Source organism: Prionailurus bengalensis, chromosome A2 (assembly GCF_016509475.1).
Source record: "Prionailurus bengalensis isolate Pbe53 chromosome A2, Fcat_Pben_1.1_paternal_pri, whole genome shotgun sequence".
Taxonomy (NCBI): domain Eukaryota; kingdom Metazoa; phylum Chordata; class Mammalia; order Carnivora; family Felidae; genus Prionailurus; species Prionailurus bengalensis.
The window spans coordinates 114,074,361-114,097,210 of record NC_057348.1 but is presented as its reverse complement, the minus strand read 5'-3'; the positions used below and the strand labels follow the sequence as shown (position 1 = coordinate 114,097,210).

Below are 22,850 nucleotides of genomic sequence, written 5' to 3'. Positions count from 1 at the left end.
GCAGTGGGGTTTATTGTGTGCAGGTGGAGGGATGAGAAAGTAGAAAGGGAGAATACTGAGATGCCAACTGGCTGGAGAAGAAAGTCCCAGCTAAGAAAAGTGAAAGACATTTTGAACAACAGATTAGCATTATGGAATAGACATTTAAGAAAAAAGAAAGATGACAGACACCTGTCTCAGTTGATAGAACATGAGACTCTTGATCTCAAAGTTGTGAGATGAAGCCCCCAGGTTGGGTGTAGAGCTTACTTTAAAAAAAAAAAAAAGAAAAGAGATGAGTTGAAGAGGGGAGACTGAAAGGCTGACAAAAACCTACTTTATTGTGGTATTTGTGGGAACTGAAAGAAAAATGAGTTCAAAAGTGACCACAGAGAATTTTTAAAAAATCAGTAGGACTAGGTGAAGGTGGAAGAGGAGTCAGAATGAATGGAAAAGTGATGATAATCATAGGAAATTGAGTAAAATACTTGGAAGGAAACAGAGTTTGGACATACTGAGTTTGAGGACATAGAAACATAAAATATATAAATATTCGAGAAATACCTGGACATGTGAATCTGGAGCTTAGAGAGGTTGGGGCTAAAGTTACAAGAACCAGTCACAGAAAGGTTGTCATTTGAAGAGCAGGGTGGGAGGTAGGGTCTTGGGGAGCATCCATGGTAAGTAGGAAGATGAGAGGACCATGGGAGAGAAATAACTGAATGGTTTATACCATGAAACTAAAATTCAAGGATGCCACTCAGGGGTGCCTTGGTGGCTCAGTCGGTTAAGTCTCCCACTTCAACCCAGGTCATGATCTGAGTTTGAGCCCCACATTGGGCTCTGTGCTGACAGCTTGGAGCCTGGAGCCCGCTTCAGATTCTGTGTCTCCATCTCTCTTTGCCCCTCCCCAGCTTGTGTTCTGTCTGTCTCCCACTCAAAAATAAATAAACATCAAAAAATTTTTTTTAAAAAAGAGAGCCTCTGAAAAGGTGGGATAGACAGCAAAGCATTTGCTAAATATTTGGTGTAAGTGATCTTACTCGAATAATCTCCAAGCTAAAAGATTGAATGGATTGAGGTAAGGTATAGGTGTAGTGGTAATTAGCGATGAGAATAAAGGACAGAGAAGAAAATTTCATCTCTTTAAATCCATGGGTAATTGGTCTAGGATAGTGAAAATATCATTGAACTGAAATTGAGAACCTTGATTCTTAATTCTTCCAACAATGTGTCATTGGTTAAGTGGTTGGACTGGACCATATCTAAGTTCTAAAAGTCCTCCATGCATTGCATAAGCCTTTTTGAAGGAACCATTGTGCCTCATGTCTTCACAATGTAGTCATTCCTATTGTCAGTGGTATCAAAACTTTGTTACATAGGTGCAGACACCATGTAGGAAGGAGAATATTTATGCACATCAGTTCTCATCCACCATAACCCCCAACACATTAAAGAGCAAAAGTGACACGCAATGTGGAATTGTTAATATGCTCTTCAAGGGTTTGTGTCTGGGGGTATTACAAAGGGGGTGGTAATCTCCAGCAGTACAATTTTCTGTGCTGTTTTATTCTCTTGTTATCAAACTTGAGAGCTTTGTATATGTGGTCTTATAAGAAATCGTTCATTTCTTTAACCCCAGTAGTTTATTATTCCACCTTCGGTTCATCAAGGGAAAGGTCCCGTCCTCTAAAAAAACATACCTACCCTGATATTCTACCCTGGAAGAAAATCTCACAAGTCAGTTTTTATATTAAAGGAACATAAGAAGACAGTGCATATATATATATATATAAAATTGTCATGATGACTCAGATTTACAGTTGTTAAATTTACATAAACATGAATGATAAAAATGTTCTAGCCATGTTTCTGGTGATTTTCAGGAAAGAGCTACTCTCCCAAGTACCTAACATCCCAAAACCTTAACAGTAAGACTCTGTAAGAGGTTTTCAGTTGAGGGGAAAAGAACATGGCTCGAGTAGACTCCTTGCATTATAGAATGTCTCCAGAAACACTCTGGGCATTATTATCGGGAAAGAGTTTCCCTGTTTGTAACATATGGTTTCTGCCTCAGCACCTTAGCTGCTTTTCTGATATCTTCTGACCCTACAAACTTTGATAACTTGAAAACCTTTTCTTTCTCATTTACTGTGAGTCTCTGTTGGTTTGATAAAGCTGAACAACTAAAAAGAGCCCTTGAATTACAACCTACCTGCTCCTATCCTTGAAGTTCTCAGCATTATGTTATTTTATTTTATTTTTAAACGTGAATTCTAACAGTGTTCATGACAAAAGCATTCAGAATTGATGATACAGGTTTTATGTTTTTGTTACAATCCAGGGTAAACTAAATGTAGGGGAGAATTTATAGTGAATTAAGTATGGGTGTGAAAGCCATAGTTCTTAGGATGTAAATTTATGAAGTAAGCTAAATTTTGAGAAGAACCAAGAGTACTTGGAAACGTTCAAAGACAGGAAATGGAAACATGAGCATCCTTGAGTGAGAGATAAAGCTGATTCTAGGCTTCTATCTCTTACTTAAGACCAACATCCAAAACAAACCCTACTAGGCTGTTCCTCTTTCTTTAGAATAATTTTCATGATGGAAATTGTAGAGATAAGAAAACACAAATTAAGTGAAATTTGTGATTTTTGTTCACACAGTCTAATTGTCAAGCTGCTGAAGTAATGCAAGTTAGGCTAGGTTGTGAATTATGTATATTAGATGCCTGTTTGTTGGTATGGTTACATTAGTGGCGCTTACAAAAGGAGAGGGGGCATGTGGTGTGGTACTCTGTGCTGCTTGGTCCTGAAGTCAGCCGTCACTTAGATGGTGAAAAAGAACAGGGTTGAGTGTCTGCAATAAAACATTAACCTGGTAGTGGTAGTGATGGAGGGTTTGTGGCCATGTCTTGAGAGATGAATTAAAATTACAAATCAAGTGTTGCAAGTTTAGGAAGAGAGATCAAAGAGGAGAAGGACAAAATCTAAAACTCTGGGACCGTTAACTAGACACTCTTACTACCTTGTATTCCTTCTCAGAGCTGATTTAGTTTATCATTCTTACCAGTTTAGATGGTTTCTCTTTATGTTTCTACTCTATCCATTTGTTCATTTTCTTCAGTTCATCCAACTTTATCCTAAAAGCTCTGCATATCATGCTTTTTTTTTTTGGAGAGGAGAGAGAATGAGCATATGTGCATGAGTAGGGGAGGGACAGAAGGAGAGAGAATCTTAAGCAGGCTCCCTGACATGGTGCTCAATCTCACAACAGTGAGATCATGACCTCAGCTAAAATCAAGAGTTGAGGCCTTTAAGCACTGACCTACCCAGGCACCCCTACATATGATGCTTTTAATGGAATTTCTAAATTCCTTCTCATAGGGTCTTCAGGTACAGTATAATTCTCTGAGAAATACCACTGAGCTGAAAAAAAAAAAATCTCACCAACCAAACCCAAATTATAAATGGAGTGTCTGCTAAAAGTTCTAGAAGACCTTGAAGCAAATGAAGCGCCCCCCCCACCCCCCGCCCTCCAAGCAAAAATTCATGCTAGGATATATAATGTTGGGTGAAAGTTTAGAGAAAAAGAAACCTGCTATGAACTTTCTTTTTACAGGAACAAAAAACATGGTTTTAACTGACTGCTTGTCACTGTCACGAAAACATTTTTCCCTGCTCAGTGTCCAGAAGTTGTGACTTAACGCCATCAGTTTTCACATCACCTGTGAACTTGTTCTCACATGATTTCTAGCATTCTTTGTAGTTTAAATCTTGTTTTCACTTTTTCTCCATTTTGGATCCTGCTTTCTAGGTAGAACAGACCCAGTTGAGTCTCATTCACTAAGACCTGCACCTAACTTAGGCCTTTGTCTGATTCTTCTCCCAGTTTGTCTTTTCCTTAGAGTTCTTGGGAAATACTTGTTATGGAGGTACAAGGAACTGGGTCTTAATGAACAGGCAGTTGTCCTGTATCATCAAGTACACAATGGAACTCAAGGATGCAAACTTTTCAAGATGGTCTGCTGGCTCTTTCCTTCCTTTGCTGTTGCCTATTCTTATGTTCTACTTTTGCACATTTGGATCTCCTCTCCTTTGCCATGTCCAGTCTTTCAACCTGAAGCGTCAGTCTTTTTCTATAAGGATGTGCCTTTCACAGGCTTTGGGAAGCACGTGATGTGGTTAGGATTCCTTCTGTTCATACTTGAATCTGCACGTTGGGTTTGGTACATTGGAGAAATTCCCTTTTAAACAGTAGTGTCTGAAGATAACAGTGACAACTTTTTCAACTGGAAACTTTAAAAATGGTACCAGTTGAGGGAGCAGAAGTAGCACGGGATCTGGGTTTTGAGGAGTCTTTAGAAACTTGAATTTTGGAGATCTACTTAAGAGACTGTTGCCAAGTTAACAAGGTTTGGGAATAATCTTAGGCTAGTGAGAGTGGGGAGATTAAGTCACATTTAATACATGATAAGCACAATCCAGTGATGATTTTTACCATATTTAGAAATAGATTTTTTTAAACACTCAAATGCTAGCTTCCATTCACCCTTTTTTCCTGGCTATCTGCCTCTTCCTTTCTGGGGAATGGAGAAATGGAGTGTAGTTAATCTCCCTTTTCTTAGTCCATCAGGGACTTGAGCGGGCGTGTTTGCTCAGAGAATAAAAAGTAAGTTAATCCCCCCGGGAATGACTAACGTTCTGTCTGGCTGCTACAGGATCATGAACATCTTGTTACCTTATATTTCTTATCTGTAGGGAACATAAAATTCCTATTTGGAATCATTACCTTGGCTCCAATGTTTCCAGGGGTTTAAGAGTTACCGTGTGATTTGGGGAAAAGCCAAGTAGATTGAATTTTGAGAAAAAGTGTCAAATGAGGCCCTAGAAGGCAGACCTGATTTCAAATAACATCAAAAAGGCACCAGAGGAATTATAGCACATATCTGGCATGGTATTTTCATTGTTCTTGTCATTTACAAGAAGCCGAGGGACTTGTTAGTACCTTCCCTCACTGTTCTTTAGAACTACCCTCATCAGCTAGAGTGTCCAAAGGGCCTTGGGCTGTGGATGGTAGGTCTCTTGGATCACTTGGACACCTAGTAAAGCTCCTTCCGTTTTCCTCAGGTAGGATCTCAGTGACATTTCACTAACCCATGACTGTCAATATTTTTTTAAGATTTTTTTTAAAGTTTATTTATTCACTTTGGGAGAGACAGCACATGTGGGGGAGGGGCAGAGAGAGAGAAGGAGAGAGGATCCCAGGCAGGCTTTGCACCGTCACTGCAAAGCCTGATGTGGGGCTTGAACTCACCAACAGTGAGATCATGACCTGAGGTGATGACGGACTCTTAAGCGACTGACCACCCAGGTGCCCCCATGACTCAATATTTGAACAGATAGCCAAATGATAGATTCCTATCCTATGTCAATAAAAAATGCTTATGTGTTTTATATCTATTGCATATCAGAATGGTTTCCTTCATCCTGGGAATAAATCCCTAAATGCCACATGTACACACACACACACACACACACACACACACACACCAACTTTTAACGTTAATTACTAAGTTATCTCTGTTTCCAAAGAAACCATCTGTGCATACTCAGATTATATGGTACTCTCATTTAACACTAGCCTTGAGAATTTGGTTTTGATAAGCAGCATAATACATGCTGTTTCACCTATCGAAATGATGCCAGTGAGGGAACATTGATTTAAAAGCATTTGTTCAGAAAGTGTGAGTGTATAGAACCCATTCAAGAATAAAAGAGGTCTCAACAAATCCCCGTGAATAGGAGTAAAGTGTGTGTGTTTGTATGTGTGTGCATGTGTGTATTCATGTATATTATGGTATTGGAGTATCTCTTGCCAAGATGAATGAAATCATTTTGATATGTAAAACACACAGAAGACATTTTTAATTGACAAGGAATAGAAATATACTATTCAGCTATCGATTTGTATATTGACACTCGTGTTTGTAAAGTGTTGCTGTGAAAACTTATCTGAGGGAAGCTGAAAGAGTTTTAAAAGAATGATCCATGAACATTTCGTCTTGGACTGCAACTTCATGCATTTGTTTAAAATAGAACTTCTTATAGCTGCTTACATGAAATGTAGTTTTGCATCCTTAAGGCAGTGTAATAGCTTCTTATAATATGTCCATACATGCAGCAGGACCAGGAGACATATAAAAAAATGAAAATTACTTGAGTTTTTGGTGGTGATGGAATAAGGTAGATTTTAACTTAATTTCTGTTATATTGTTGTAGAACTTAGTATATAATGAAAGTTTATGTGAATACTGGGTAGAAATCACATGAGTTCCACTCTTATGTTTGTAAGTGTCAAAATGATGGTAAAGCCGGTAGTGAGCTGTCATTACTGTGGGTTATGTTTGCAGTTCTTTTTATTTATCTGACACTTGGATTGTTTGGTTTGAACATAAAGACTTCGCAATTGAAAGTAATTTCAGAATAGAAAACATTTCTGTAATGAAACTACTCACTAGTAACTCATTATTAACTTAAGTGTTTATTACTTCCTAGGTTATTTTTCTTGTGTGTATACTTTTTTATGAAAAAAAGAGAGACTCTTTTATTTTGTGATCTGTACTTTTTACAGAGTATGTTTTCAGTGCTGAAAAGCTGCTCCTATGGCATTTGTAGTGGTTCCAAAGTATCACATTCCATGGAGTTTTCATTATCTCCTATTTTTGAACATTGTGGTTATTTTCAATCTTTTGCTATTATAAACAACACAGAGATGAACTTCTTGGTGGGGGAAATTATTGAAGAAACTTTCTTGCAGATCCCATTTATTATCCTGTTGTTGATTTAAGGAAGACATCGGTAAAGGGCTAAGACTGGCTAATATTTGTTGAGTTCTTATCTTGTGCAGGCATTCTGCTAATGCTTTTTGTGCACTGTCACATTTCAATCCCCCAGAGCTGGGTGTGTTATCCTTCACATTAGAAAGATGGAACGTTTGAGATAGGAAGTATTAATTAAGAGTCCAAATGAGATTTAAAATAACAGTTCAGGGTTCAAAAAGCAATTTGCCACATTCTCTTCACTTAAAATACTTCATAGTTACTGAATAGGTCTCTGCAAATTGGGTTTGGGATTTGATTATAGAATTCTCTCCTTATTTGAACAATTTTATGAAAAGAGATCTATGAGGTTACGTTAAATAGTATTTTAATTTTTAACTTGTTCAGAATCATTAAATACTGGTAAACATGGCTGCATATGGTTTAGTAATTGAGAAATTCATTCAGACTGATTCGTAAGCTCTTCTGGTTCCATTGTGTGAACTCAGAGGCATACTCTGATTTCATAGCAGGTAAGTCATTTTCCAGAACTAGGCTCTATTAGCAAGTGATGATAAGGCCCTAAAGAGGTGTTCATGGATACTTTTTTAGAAGGCTGTGAGGATCTGTGTTACTATTCTGTAGTAGGGAGAATGGTCCCCCAAAGATGAATACACTACTGGGCATCTGCAAACATTGCATTACATGGCAAAAGATATTTTGCAGATATGAGTAAGTCTTCAGACCTGGATTGTCTGAGTGGACCCAATCTGAATCACATGAGCCCTTAAAAACAAAGAAGTTGGCTGGGCGGTAGTCAAAGAGAAATGGCAGAAGAGAAGGTAAGAAAGAATTCCAAGCACGAAAAGGATTAAGTGTGGCATTGCTAGGTGTGAGAAGTAGGATCCCATGTGCAAGGGACTCAGAAACTCAGAGCAGCCGGCCACGTTCTAGCAATGAAACAAGCACCTCAGTTTTACAGACACAAGACCTAGATGATGCCAACAACCTGAATGATCCTGGAGGCATATTGTTCCCCAGAGCCTGTGAATAAGAACACGGCTGTGCCCAAACACTGATTTAGGCCTTGTGAGTCTCTGAGGAGACAAGTGGCATAGCCTGTGGTATAGTGGTTGAGCTACACTATACCCAGACTCCTGACCTATGGAAGTGTGAGATGATAAATGGATGTCATTTTAAGCCAGTAAATAGGTGGTAGTTTGCAATGACAGAAATATAAAATAAATACACATTCCTCGTTACATACCCATAATTCCTTGATCATAAAGTAGCAGTTAATCTCTCAAAGCTAGTTAAGTTTTTGGATACCTCTGAAGTTTGGAAGCGCATTTCTAAAACTAAATTCTGTCCTTCGTACATTTATGAAATCTCCAGAATTCTGTGAAAATTTAAGTTTATTCTTTTTTTTTTTTATTTTTTTTTTCAACATTTATTTATTTTTGGGACAGAGAGAGACAGAGCATGAACGGGGGAGGGGCAGAGAGAGAGGGGGACACAGAATCGGAAACTGGCTCCAGGCTCCGAGCCATCAGCCCAGAGCCCGACGCGGGGCTCGAACTCCCGGACCGCGAGATCGTGACCTGGCTGAAGTCGGACGCTTAACCGACTGCGCCACCCAGGCGCCCCTAAGTTTATTCTTAATACTTGAAGAATTCTGAACATACAAGCACTTTAAACACTCTTCACAACTTTTTGATGAAACCTATCAGTCCCTTTTATGCTAGTTGCAAAGGAGCAGAAACTAGGTGGGTGGAATATAATAAAGCAGAGACAATACTGGTTGTCAAAGAGTATAATTCAGGTGGGAAGAAGGGGCTTAAACCTATGGAGTATTAAACAAATTAAGGACTAGATATTTATTTATATAATATTTATTAAGCTCAACTACATTAATTATAATAATAATATGATGGTAGCTAGCACATAGCACTCACTATGTGTCAGGCACTGTTCCAGATGCTTTGGGTGTTAACTAGTGTAATTCTAAAAACAGTCCTCTTGGGGTGCCTGGTGGCTCAGTCAGTTAAGGGGCCGACTTCAGCTCAGGTCATGATCTTGCGGTCCGTGAGTTCGAGCCCCGCGTCGGGCTCTGTGCTGACAGCTCGGAGCCTGGAGCCTGTTTCAGACTGTGTCTCCCTCTCTCTGACCCTCCCCCGTTCATGCTCTGTCTCTCTCTGTCTCAAAAATAAATAAACGTTAAAAAAAAATTAAAAACAGTCCTCTGAGGTAGAGGGCTGTTACTCCACCCTGCAAACTGGAATCCTAGAACTCTTCTCACAGTTGATGTAAAATAAATGGAGATTTCCTTCTGCCGTTTTAGGCTTTTGCATGTTGAGCTCTGAATCTTTTCTTCTAGGAAGCCCTCCCACGTTAGCAATTTTTATAGGTAGACTTTCTGATTGGAGGGAATTTTAGTTGATCTGAATTCATCCGAATACAAGTCTTTCTAATGTAATATCCGTAGAGATAGGAGACCCCTAGAATTTCTGGGACCTGACTGGTGTTGACAGTTCTACTATATCTGCAGTTGAGAACCTCACCTGCAAAAAACACAGTGAGGGGTGCCTGGGTGGTTCAGTTGAGTATCCAACTCTTGATTTTGGCTCAGGTCATGACCTCACAGTTCATGGAATTGAGCCCTGTTTTGGGCTCTTCACTGACAGTGCACAGCCTGTTTGGGATTCTCTCTCTCTCTCTCTCTCCCTCTCTCTCTCTGCCCCTCCCTCGCTTGTGCATGCACACATGTACTCTCTCACTCAAAATAAATAACATTTTTTTTAAAAAGAAGAAAGAAAATACTCTGCGCTTACCAAAAAATGGAAAAAATAATGAGACATAAAAACTAAATATTTAATGAAGCAAACGTAATGTTTTATTTCATTAGTATAACTAAAATCAGAATGTCCAACTTGTTTTCTTAAAATATATTTCATATATGTGATATTTTTATTTGTCAAGAAATTCGTATTGACCAGCAGTTAGAGCTTTGAGGAAATCTGATCAGAAGTAGTAAGAGCAGTTTTGAAAACTGAAGGAGTAGATACACATGCTTTTCTGAAAAGATGTCAGTGTTCTTAGCTTGCTCTTTTCAGATTTCTTTCAACCAGTACATCTGTAGCTTCTCCTGTGATTTGCACTATGAAATTTATGAGATTTCCAGGAAATGGCCACCAACAGTTATTTTTCATCTGTTTGTTAAGACTTGTACCACTTTTATCTCTGTTGGGTGGGTTAGATGACTGTGACATCACCTACTGTTGAACTCACAGATACCACTACCTGCAGGAGGCTTATGCTTACTCACTTTTGGTAGTGAGTGATTTTGAAAGGAGACATTCGTCAAACAAATTGTTGGAACAATCCTTTGGTCTGAGTGCTTGATCTTTACCTTCCCCTATAAAGCTGAACCTCATGTGGTAGACCATTTCCGCTGTGGATAGCTCTGATTATTTGGAAGTTCTTAGAGCTAAAGCATACCTTTTTGTAACTTCACTCCATTGGTCTCAGTTTTACCTTCAACCTTTGAAATATCTGAAGCTTATGATCGTGTTCCGCCTAAGTATTCTCTTCTCTGAAGCAACTACAAACACTTCGTTTCTATTCTTGATCACAAACATATGTACTAGGGGTGGTACCAAGAGCCAGCTTCAGAATGATGAGCAAAGGAGTTCATTTCAGGTGGCTCGTAATAAACTATTGGCGACCCCCAGTTCACTAGCCTGTGATAGTGCTAGAATTGAGGTAAATGTTACTAGAGTATAGGCAGGGAGGACTTGGTGCCACTGGGGGAGGTGGGTAGCCCTCAAGAGAAGACAGTACCTAAGATGGGACCTGAAGGACAAGAAAGTCATGGTCACACAAAGTGTGGAGTTGGAGAGGCATTCCAGACAGAGAGCATCTGAAAAGGCACAGGCCCAGATTGGAGGAAGAGCATGGCTCTTTCAGAGAATTGCAAAAGTTCTGTTGTACTAGGGCCAGAGCATTTTCTTTTTTTCAAACATAGATTTTGAGAGGAGGCATGGAGACAGAGATAATACTGAGGACTAGATCAGAAGACTACTACATATTCCATATTAGACAGTGGACTCTGTCATGGTGTCGTGGGAAAGTATTTGAAGAATTTGTTTTTGCAAGAGATGTAATGTAAAATTTATATTGTAAGATGATTAGTCTTGCTGTAAAGAATGATGGGGTTTGAAGAGAGATAAATTAGGGATTAACTGAATGGAAAAGCATGGTGGGCTGAGCTAAGTCAGGGACACCTTACTTTTTGGTTTGAGACCCCGGGGGCATGGTGGTACCATTCACTGATTTGGTGTATGGGACATAGAGCAGTTTTATAGAAAATTTTATAGGAAAAAGTGGTAAGAAAGTGACTTCATATTTAGAAATGTTGAGTTTGAGCTACTTGTGGGATATTTAGGTCTAGGAGGTGAATGGATATGGGCCTGTAAGGCCCTAGAGATGCAGATCGAATTGAAGCACTGTGAGTAAATGAGATTGCCTATGGAGAATGAACAGAAAGGGAGGATCTAGAGGGATAAGGACAGATAGTGAAGGATCATCAACATGTAAAGGTAGAAGAAAAGGAGAGCCTTGAGAGAAGAGAAATCGCAGTCAGAGAGGAAAGAGAAAAACCTTAGAGTATGTGGTGTCATGAAATCACGGTGGTTAAGAAGAGAATAGGAAACAGCGTCAAATCCTGCAGAGAGGACCAGGGGAATAAAGGGTGCAGCATTCGCACATTTAGCTACAAGGAGGTGGCTATGCCCCAGTTATCCTCCTGTGGACACTGTCTACTCCTCATGAACCTAAACCGATGATACTCCACACCGAATACATTCCAGATGTTGGTCTTTCTGGATTCTATCAGATCTGGGTTTTGGTTTTTGTTTGTTTGTTTGTTTGTTTGTTTTTTTGGTGGCCTGAATGTTATCCTTCTTGTAATGTTCCTAAAAACATTGTTACTCATTCTGAGTAACCTCATTTCCGTGGTTAATTTACACCATGCTTGTGATCATCTAAAAATTGCCAGATCTTTTTAATGTGAACCTCTGTGAAAGTAGATGTATGCACATGTATCAGACTTAAATAACAGACTTAAAAACCTAAGTGAAGGACTTGATTCCAGTGCATCTTGTTGTTTTCCGGCCACTTCTCCATACATATTGGTCTCTTGAATGGTCAGTTGTTGTCTAAGTTATAATAAAATAAATAGGCGTATCTGTATATGTTCAACATAAAATTGTGTATAAAAGATTTTTTAGATATCCCTAATGGACGTGAAATAGATAAATAAGCATATTTTATCATGCCAGCATGCTTAACAAATACATCTTTGATACAGTGACAAAAATGACCAGGAAAACAACTATTTGTAAATAAACTATTAGGTGGAGAGGAGTAGTGTCTAGACAGATGTATAAATAACCTTCTTAATTTTCTAATTATTGGTTCCTAATTATTGGTTTTCTAATAACAGGTAATCACAAGATTATCCTTATGTCAGGCTTGTGGCAATATTAGCTCTTCAGAACAAAATAATGAATTTGGAAATAGGAAAACAGTCCTCTGAGGAAAGAACAAAGAAAATTGTAACTTAGTTCTTGGGAGTTCCTTCATAGGAAAAAGTCTAGCCAGCCATCAGTGCTCAGTTTGTATCTTATCTAAAAGTGTGTTAATTACTTCAAGAAGCATATTTATTTGTTTTTTTTTTTTCTGGAGTCCTTAACGTCCTTACTAGCTTAAGATTTTATAGTGGTTTAAAAGTGAGTATAATTGGGAATATGACAGGGGAGAAAATTGGATACTGTTTCTTCCTACATTTAATTTAGGAAATTGAGAAAATGGTTTCTGTGTTTTTAAATGTTTTTATGTATTTTTGAGGGAGAGAGACAGAGAGACAGAGCACGAGCAGGGGAGGGCAGAGAGGGAGGGAGACACAGAATCGGAAGCAGGCTCCAGGCTCTGAGCTGTCAGCACAGAGCCCATTGCGGGGCTTGAACTCACAAACCGTGAGATCATGACCTGAGTTGAAGTGGGAGGCTTAACCTACTGAGCCACCCCGGCTCCCCTCTTTTAAAAACATTTCTATCATGGTATAAAAATTTAAGTGTTTCTAAAATTAATAGATTTACTAAAAACCTTTAAGAAGTCTTTGAATTGGTGATTTATTCAAAGTTAGTTTGTTATAAATTTTTTTTTTTCAACGTTTATTTATTTTTGGGACAGAGAGAGACAGAGCATGAACGGGGGAGGGGCAGAGAGAGAGGGAGACACAGAATCGGAAACAGGCTCCAGGCTCTGAGCCATCAGCCCAGAGCCCGACGCGGGGCTCGAACTCACGGACTGTGAGATCGTGACCTGGCTGAAGTCGGACGCTTAACCGACTGCGCCACCCAGGCACCCCTATTCAAAGTTAGTTTGTAAGGACAACCCTCTGCTTTGCTAAGACCTTTGCCACAATTGATCTGTCTTTTCACAATGAGCTTCATTCTATCCAGCTTGGTTTTCAAGGGTCTTTTCCTCCATGTCTTCTCAGTTAACCTCTCCCAGAGATGCTCCCTGGCACTCAGAGTTTGCATTTGACACTTTCTGTTGCCTCTTGAGTCTTGGCATTGTTACAAAAATAGCTTCCTTTGGATTTGGGGGCTGAAGGCACTGTTAAAGTGTAAAGGAGAAGAGAAGACACATTCTTGTTGAATTTCAGGACTATTTTGTGACCAGCCATGCTGGTTATTGAAGACCTTTAAAACAGTGCTTGGGCACCTGTGTGATCACGCAGTTAAGCAACAGACTCTCAGCTCTGGTTGTGATCTTGTGGTTCATGTGAGATGGAGCTCCATGTTGGGTTCTGTGCTGACAGCATAAAGGCTGCTTGGGATTCATTCTCTCTCTCTCGCTCTTGCTCTCGCTCTTGCTCTCGCTCTGCCCCTCCCCTGTTCATGTGTGCACATGCTGTCTCTCAAAATAAATAAACATTTAAAATGTTGCAACATGTTTCTGATGAGTAACAAGGGGAGAGGGAAAGTTTTGAGATATCTTGGTCCCTTAATTACCTTTGATGTAGATATTCACAAGAGCAAATAGACCCTAAGCTACAGATGAGTTTTGAATTATTTAGTGCTCTTGTGTACTGAGTAAACTATATCTTAATTAAAGTTTAAGGTTTTTAAAAAGTGTCCTTGCAGTTTTCCGTGTACTTGAGTAGTTTGTGTCTGTGAAACTGCTGACGTCGTAACAGAATTTTATCATTTGATTGGATTACAGCATGGTTCTATACCTAAAATACAGGAAAGGCCATGTTCCTTTACAGTGGAATTATATTAGAGGAGAATAACATAAAAAGGAAAGATGGACTGCCAGTTGAAATGACTATAAGATTAAAAGGTTGAGTCTTGGGAAAACTGAGATACCTTACTGAATCGTGATTCTCAGCCTCGGAAACAGCCTGGAATCACTAGGGACCTTTGAAACAACACTAGCAGCAAGTACTGATGCCTGGACTCTCCCCAAGAGATTCTGACTCAGCTGGGGCTCAGTATCAGTAGTTTTTTTTTAAAGCTCCCCGGGTGATTCTAGTATGCAGTCAGGGTTGGGAACTGCTGAAGTGGATCGATGAAAAGCCAAGCTAGTTAAAGAAAGCATTTCTTAATAAAGCAGTGACTCCATAGCTGTTTGACAAGAGAAAACCTGACGGAAAAAATGAGGGAGGGAACCTTTGAGTGTACAGTTCGTAGAGGTGTATCATCTATTACTCAGTTCTGAAATATAAAAGCTCTGAAAAACAAGTTTCTCATAACTGGGTGACAAAGTCTAAACTGCACCGAACATCCTGAGGCTTTTTCTAATCTTCCGTTGCCTCATTTGGTCTGAATAATGATGCATTTCATTGCAGATATATATTCGTGCGTCTGATTTCTGATTACATGTTGCCACCCCGGACCTTGCTGAGGATGTGACATAGATAGGATCCCTTTCTGAAATGTATAAAGGTTTCAATTCTGAAGTACATCTCGCCACAAGGGCTTCAGGTCATAGTGGGGAAGCGTTACGATAGACAAGGCCAAGGTAGTATTTGTCCACTTCTATCTACTGCCTGGGCAGTGGTTTAGTGCCCACATTAAATAAAAAGAATGACATGTATCAGAATGTGGCTCTTGGCTCTGCATGTGTATCTGTATTTTTTTGATGTTTATATTTGTATTTATTTACTTTGGGAGAGAGAGAGAAAGAGAGCATGAACAGGGGAGGAGCAGAGAGGGAGAGAGAGAGTCCCATGCTACTCCGTGCTGTCACACAGAGCCCGTTGCAGGGCTTGAGCTCACCAACTGTAAGATCATGAACTGAGCCAAAATCAAGAGTCTGACGCTCAACTGACTGAGCCACCCAGGTGCCCCTGCAAGTGTATTTCTTGAGCCTGATATAGGAAGAGGGTTCATTGCAGTCACAGTGAGAGAAACTAAGGTTAACTAACAACACAAGTAGATAAATTTAAAAAATAACCTTTTTCTTGTAAAAGACTCCTGGGTATAACGAACTGCCTCAAAATTTAGTGATTTAAAACTATACTTTTATTATCTCAAATAGTTCCTGGGGGTGCCTGATTAAGCATCCAACTCTCGATTCCAGCTCAGGTCATGATCTCACAGTTTGTGTGTTTGAGCCCAGTGTTGGTCTCTATGCTGACATCATGGAGCCCGCTTGAGATTCTCTGTCCCCTGTCTCCCTCCCTCTGCCCTACTCCTGTCTGTCTGTCTGTCTGTCTGTCTCTCTCTCTCTCTCTCTCAAATATAAATAAAAAAACATTATTAAAAAACCCACAAAAAGCCAGTTCCTGAATGTCAGGAATTCGGGAACATATTATAGCTGGGTGCTCTAATATGAGCAGGATGGCTTTTGCTCAGGATCTCTCAGGAAGTTGTCCAAATGTGGGCTAGGGTCCTAGCCATCTGAAGCCTAGACTGGTGCTGGAACATGGGATTGCTTGTTCAGGGCCAACCAGTCCTTTGTTAGTACTTAAATAAAATTCTAGTTTCTGTTTCTGCAGTTTCTCAAAGTTTTAGTTTTCAATACAATAATATTTGCATAGGAGGCTCCGAGTCCCGCTCATATTCTTTTCTGAAAATTCCTGCTGGGAGTAGCTTATTAGTGGGGAATGTCTTCTCTTTGCATTTTCTCTCCCCTAGGTCCTTTCTAGGTTTTGGGGTTTTTTTGTTTTTTTTTTTTGTTGTTGTTTTTGTTGTTAAAGATTACTTATGCATCCACCTCCTGTGGGTCAATGAATGATTGCTGATTCTTGCTACCATAAAAAGACAAACAGGTCCCTGCCTCAGTAGAACTTCCATGCAGAAGATAGGAATTAGTCATTCATTTGAAAATGATTAAATACATGCCAGTGTGCTTTAAAAAAAAAAAAAGGTTCTGTTAAGATGCTACAGGAAGCTGCAATAAGATCTTAGCTAGTTTGTGTTTTTGCTTGATCAGCACTTTGTCCTTTTTGTTTTGTAGGAAGAATACCTACCCTTGGGTTTTTTATCAAAAACCTCCATCCTGGAGCAGAAACAGGGAAGCTATTACACACCCCACTCCACATAAAACACTCTTACATCCTCCCTGATGGCAGACATTCAGGGGATTTAGTGTAGTTCTATAGAGTAATCTCATTTACTTAAAAAAAAATTTTTTTTTAACTCAGATTTCTTCTCCATTCACCTGTGAAATTCTTGTCTCTCTCACTGGCCTCTCTCCTCTCTTCCAGCCCTGCCAAAGTGTTGTGTCAGTTTCTTATGTACCCTGTTCCTCCCTTTCTTGCCCCACCAAATCTATGAAAAGATGAGATACCATAGGAAGTTGGGAATCTAATCCCTTCTTTTTTTGAGCTCTTTATATTTTGAGATTTATTTCCAATTAGAGAAAGAAAAACTGAATATCTGTGAATTTCAGGTATGGAAAATTGACTTCCTGTCCCTGAGCCACGATGGGATCTTCCCTGGGAGGTTGTAAAATCAGGAAGCCATTGACAAGATCCCAGTTTATTGTCTGCATCTTTGCCCCCACCCCTGAGAATTTGTGACACTGTGAGAGAGGAAAATCCCGAATAGAGAGGGTCATATTACAATAAAACTTATAAACAACTTCAAATATGTAAAGGATGCAATAAATGATGTTTTCATTTGTGACTGTTTTTATTTGACTACCCACGCAAGTATTTGTAAAGGATTTTTGGTAGTCACGTATCCTTTTTCCCCTTGGCCCTCTTTTTCTCCTGAAGTTCTTTTTTTGTTTTTCTTTTTTAAGTTTGTTGTTTATGTCATGAGAAAGAGAGAGAACGAGAGCATGTGCAAGCAGGGGAGGGGCAGAGAGAGAGGGAGAGAGAGAATCCCAAGCAGGTTCTGCACTGCCAGTTCAGAGCCCAACACAGAGCTCAAACCCATGAATTGCACGAGATCATGACCTGAGCCAAAATCAAGAGTCAGACACTTAACCAACTGACCTACCCAGGTGCCCGTTCCCTACATTTTTCAACCGCAAATTTTCCTACTATGAGCATTTTCAGAGCTGACATCCCATGGTTGGAGAGGGACTGATGGTCTTCTCATTACTGAATAATTTTCCAGAGAGAGTCTTAAGGTATCATAGAAGGGGCTAAATCAAGAATATACCCTTTTTGCATGGCCCGTGTACTAGCCAGACAGGGAAAACACAGCGGTAAAGCAGTAGTGAAGGAAGCTGCCTTCCTCGCGTGGTGATGCCTAGCCATCGTGAAAGCAGTTCACAGTGGAGTCCCAGAGTATAGCGTATGTATCTACTTTTGCCTTCAAATAAATGAATACATATTAGATCAATTTTAATAGCAAATCTTCTGTAACCTTGAACTTGTGAGTTCTCCCTATAAAATGTCATTAGTGTAATGTATTAAGCTGCAGGACATTCCAAACTCACCAGCACTTCCAAACACATGAATGCACATACACTTCTAAGCTTAATCCTAGAGAGGAATGAGCTTGCTCATTATGGAATTTTTGTTGCTGCTAAACATAGATATCCCAAAGATTATCTTCATGGTATCTTTTTTTTGGGGGGGGGGTATTTTTGAAAGTGTTATGTGAAGTGAAGTTAAAGTGAAAATGTTATTTTTGAAAGTGACTATGGTTGGGGTTCTTGGTGGCTCAGTAAGATAAGTGTCTGACTTCAGCTCAGGTCATGATCTCACAGTCTGTGAGTTCGATCCCCGCATCGGTCTCTGTGGTGACAGCTCAGAGCCTGGAGCCTGCTTCAGATTTTGTGTCTCCCTCTCTCTCTGCCCCTCCCTCACTTGTGCTCTGTCTCTCAAAAATAAATAAAAACATTAAAAAAATTTTTTTTAAAAAGTGACTATGGTTATTTTTGTTTTAATGTTTATTTTTTGAGAGAGAACAAATGGGGGACGGGCGGGGGGGGGGGGGAACAGAGGATCTGAAATGGGCTCTGCTCCAGAAGCAGAGAACCCAACGTGGGGCTGAACCCACAAACCATGATATCATGACCTGAGCCAAAGTCGGACACCCAACTGACCGAGACACCCAGGTGCCCCAAAAGTAACTGTGGTTATCGTTTTTGGTTTTATGTTCCTCTTTGAGAATGCTTTTAGGAAAGGACTTAAGCATTCAAAGTGTGGGGTGGTGGAGAGAGACAGTGAGCAACCAAAAATCTGGACAAATAAGTGGGGTTGAAGGCACTTATTAAAGTTCATTTTGTCTATTTCCATTTCACTGAGTCAATGGCACTTACTTTTATGTGGCATATTTTCCAAAATGGTTGCTGTAAACCTGTCAGACTTGAAGTGAACATTGATTGTGTTTGAGTAGAGATCCAATTACACCAGGATCATCTATTTTAACGTTTCTAGAATTTCTGTGTAAGCTAGAATCTTTGAGGGATAAATAGTATTTAGTATCTTCGCCAAGGTATCTTGCATGTTTTAATAATTTGTTATTTGAATTATTTCTGAATGTTTTATAATTACAGGTTTGAGGCTCTTCCCTTCATCATAGCAAAAATGCCAATGTTTTACAATGTATACATTCTGGCAACTGTGTAATTTATTTTAAGTCAATATGATTCTTTGAGATTTTTGACCTAAAATTCCTTTGCAGAGGTTTTTTCATCCTACTAAAAACAAACAAAAGCCAAAAAAGTGACAGCAAACATAACTTTAATTGCAATAACTCTTAATTTTGGTGCATACCCAAACACAAAGTACTGCTTTTGATAGCTTCATTTTTCTTGTCCTAATTTGATTTTTTACCCCCCTAATATCAGGTGCAGAGAGAGCTTGCAGCTGTGATTGCTTTGAAAGCAAGGAAGTCTGGTGAGTAGTCCTTCCTGGGGCTGAGCTAATCTCAGGAAGTTTTGATGCAGAATGCAAAAAAGTATCACTATTTGTTTTCAAAATTATATACTCTCCCATTGAAACAGCATAAGCTACTATATGTCGTTCTTTAAAATTTTACTGCCTTGTTTTATTTCATATTTCAAGGAAAAATGAAATTAAAAATAAATGTTTGTAGTCCATTGCAACTATGAAAAAAGTGTAAGTACACAACCCAAGAAAGCAAATCACATTGTATTTACCTACCATAATGACAGAGTAAACTAACATAAAGGTGGTCTCTGTTTAAGGGTATGTTTTTCATCTCAAAGTAGTTTCTTCTAAAAAGATTGTGTAATGCCATTTAAAAGCAAGCATTTCATGTAAGACTAATTGAGTGGATCTGATCCCTAATACCTGTAGGATATGACGTGGAAGCGATATGTGGAGAGGAAAAGGGAGCTTTCAAATACATTTTGAAAGGGAGAAAGCCATACTCTGCTGAAATTCAATATGAGATGGAGACTCGCTGAAGTAGAAAAACACTTAAGAGGAGTGTCAGAAGGAGGCATCCTTTGCTGTTCAGAGGGAGGAGATCAATGCTGAATAGCATGGCAAACAAACAGAAGGGAGATGCTTCTTGGATCACGGTAAACTGGAATAGGACTTTGCAGACAGAAAGACTATGAAAAAAATTGAATAAATAAATGGAACAGAAATATTGTGAGAACACAAACCATCCATTTTACATCTTTCTTTTTCCAATTAGAAACTCTAAGGAGAAAAAAAAAGAAACTCTAGGAATTTGCTTTTCTCACAGTTAGCTTTTGAATCAAATGCACCTTAGTATGAATGAGCTTATTATATTTATACCATTTTCTTTGCTGATTTGGCTGATGTGGAGGACACAAAGACTGCATGCTATACAGGTAGAGAGAAGGATGCAAAGAACAGTGATCTTGACCCCCCAGGATAGTGAACAGAAAGTACAGCCTGAGTAGGGCTCCTAAGTGCTGGCATCCGAACTTGGCTATTTGCATAGGTGGAGACCAAGATGGAGAAAAGACATCAATATAAAGGTTTTGGGAGGGAGGGCCTAGAAATTAATGTGCTAGAGCTGTTCTTATTTCCTGGCATCATAAGAAGACAAAACTTACAGTCTGTTTGAGTTGGAATGGCAGTGTTGGGAATTTTTTTTTTTTTTTCAAGTTTCAGAAAAAGTTAAGGGAAATAATTAACTTCCAGGGTGTCATGGCTGGAGAAAAAAAATAACTCTAGATAGGGAGGCTGGAGAAGAGGGGTTGCTAATTTGCACAAAGTGCGATGGGAAGGCCTCTGGTAGGGGGCATTTGAGCAAGACCTGAAGGCAGTGAAGGGGTGGGGCATGTGGCCATCGGAACAAGTGCCTTTGGGCACAGGGGTGCAAAATGTGTTTGGGGAACAGTAGAGAGGTGTGAGTGGCTGGAGCCAGGTGAACAAGGAGAAAAGAGGTAAGTTTTGGATGTCAAGCTAAGAAGTTTGATTTTTCTGGAGGTGAAGAGAAGTAAGCAAGACCTCTATAGGTTAGATTGTACAAAATAAAAGTTTTGGTGTGAAGTTATTTTTATTATTCCTTGATGTGGCTGTATGAAGTTGGACCTGTTTTGCTTACTTAATTGATGTGTGGAGCTTAGAGTGTGAACACAACTTGGGCAACTGCTCAGGACAGTGAAATGGTCTTTCACACATGCACAAATGGTGGGGACGATGCATGTGAAGATTCAGGTAGAAGGAATCCATTGCATTTTTTTTAAAAAGTAAAAAATTACAAACAATCCCTAAGTCCTCATAATAAAGAAATAAGAAAATTGAGCAGTACAATGGAATGTTTAAACAGCTTGTAAAATGATATTTTAAAGAATTGATACAGTATTCATTGCAAAAAACTATATGTAATGAGCATACCTTACTTCTTTTCATAATAAAAATAGTTTTGATTATCTTTTTCTTACTATTACAGTATAGCATGCTCATTGAAAAAACTTGGCTAATAAATGAGTGTATGAATAAAGTGAAAAATCACTCATTATCTCACCAGCAGAGATAACCACTGTTACTTTTCTTGTATATGTTTCCAGATATTTCTGTATTAGTATGTAGATACTATATTATTATATATTAATATGCAGATTTGATAAAATTGGGATCATTTTATCTGCATTCTTTTTTTTGAGGTAATTATATGTTCATATGCAGCTGTAAGAAATAATACAGAGACCCCCACATTTCCTTTTCCCAGTTTCACCTAACAATAATATTTGGCAAAACTATAGAACAATATCACAACCAGGATATTGACTCTGATACAGAATATTTCTTCCATCACTACAAGGATCCCTCTTGTTGCTCTTGGGTAGCTACACTGACTTTCCTCCTACCCTTTCTGCCCCCTTAACCCATGGTAAGTATTAATCTGTTCTCTATTTGTATAGGTTTTGTCCCTTCAAAAACATTATATAAATGAATCATACAGTATATAACCATTTGGAAATATCTCTTTTCACTTGCCATAATTCTCTGGAGATTCATTGAGGTTGCTGTACATCAGTGGTTCATTACTTTTTATTGCTGTAGAGTATTCCACCATAGGAGTGTATGTCAGTATGTTTACCATTCACCCATTGAAGGACATCTGGGTCGTTTGCAGTGTGGGACTATTATCAATTAAACTGCATCTGCAAACATTCATGAATAGGTTTTTATGTGAACCTACGTCTTCATTTCTCTGGAACAAATGCCGATGAGTACGGTCGCTCGGTTGTTGGGTAGTTGCATGTTTAGTTTTTTAAGAAACTACCAAGCTGATTTTCAGAGCAGCTATACCATTTTACGTTCTTGCTAGCAATGTATAAGTAATCCAGCTTCTCCACATCCTTGTCAGAATTTGATATTGTCACTGGTTTTTATTTTAACCATTCTAATAGGCATGAAGTGATATCTCACTTTTTCCATTTCCCTAATAGCTATTTTTTTAGTTTTTGTGTAAGGTGTAAGACTTAGGTTGGAGGGTTTTTGTTTTGTTTTGGTTTGGGGTTTTTTTGTTTTTGTTTTTGTTTTTTTTTTTTTTTTTGGCTTATTAATGTGCAGTTACCCCATCACCACTTGTTGAAGAGACCATCTATCTTAAATTGAATTGCTTTTACGCCTTTGTGTGGGTATATTTCCAGGTTATCTGTTCTTCTCCATTGAACAGATTCTGTTGGTATCCACCAGGCTTGATTACTGTAGCTATATATAATCTACTTCGTACAGGATTCATTTTCATGTCAATAATATGAATCTACATCTTTAGCTTCATTAGCTATATATACTATAAAATTCATTTAACTAATTCTTGGTTGTATATTTAGGGTTTTTCTCCCTGTCCTAAATAACAATAGAAGGACCTAAGGATATATTCTTAGACTTGTATCATTTTTCCCTTTTCTAATTATTTTCTCATAATAAATTACTAAAAATGGAATAGCTAGGCTGATAGCTAGGTGTAGACAGTGTTAAAGTTTGGTTTTTCACATTCAGGACTTTAAGTCCTCTGGAGTTTTTTTTGTTTATGATGTCTGGTAGAAATCAAGTTTTCTGTTTTCTTTATGCTAAGTCAGTCACCCCAGTAGCATCCATTGGGTATGATGCCAACTCCA

The 22,850-nt window shown here is 38.8% G+C and overlaps 1 protein-coding gene across 1 annotated transcript in view; it reads left to right on the top strand.

The window, feature by feature from the left end:
* Positions 1-22,850, top strand: part of RAPGEF5 (Rap guanine nucleotide exchange factor 5) — a 226,888-nt gene that overhangs the window by 67,689 nt on the left and 136,349 nt on the right. Inside the window, exon 7 of the mRNA XM_043589070.1 lies at positions 19,125-19,173. Within this exon, the coding sequence (XP_043445005.1) occupies positions 19,125-19,173 (49 nt within the window). The remainder of the gene's footprint in view (positions 1-19,124; positions 19,174-22,850) is intronic.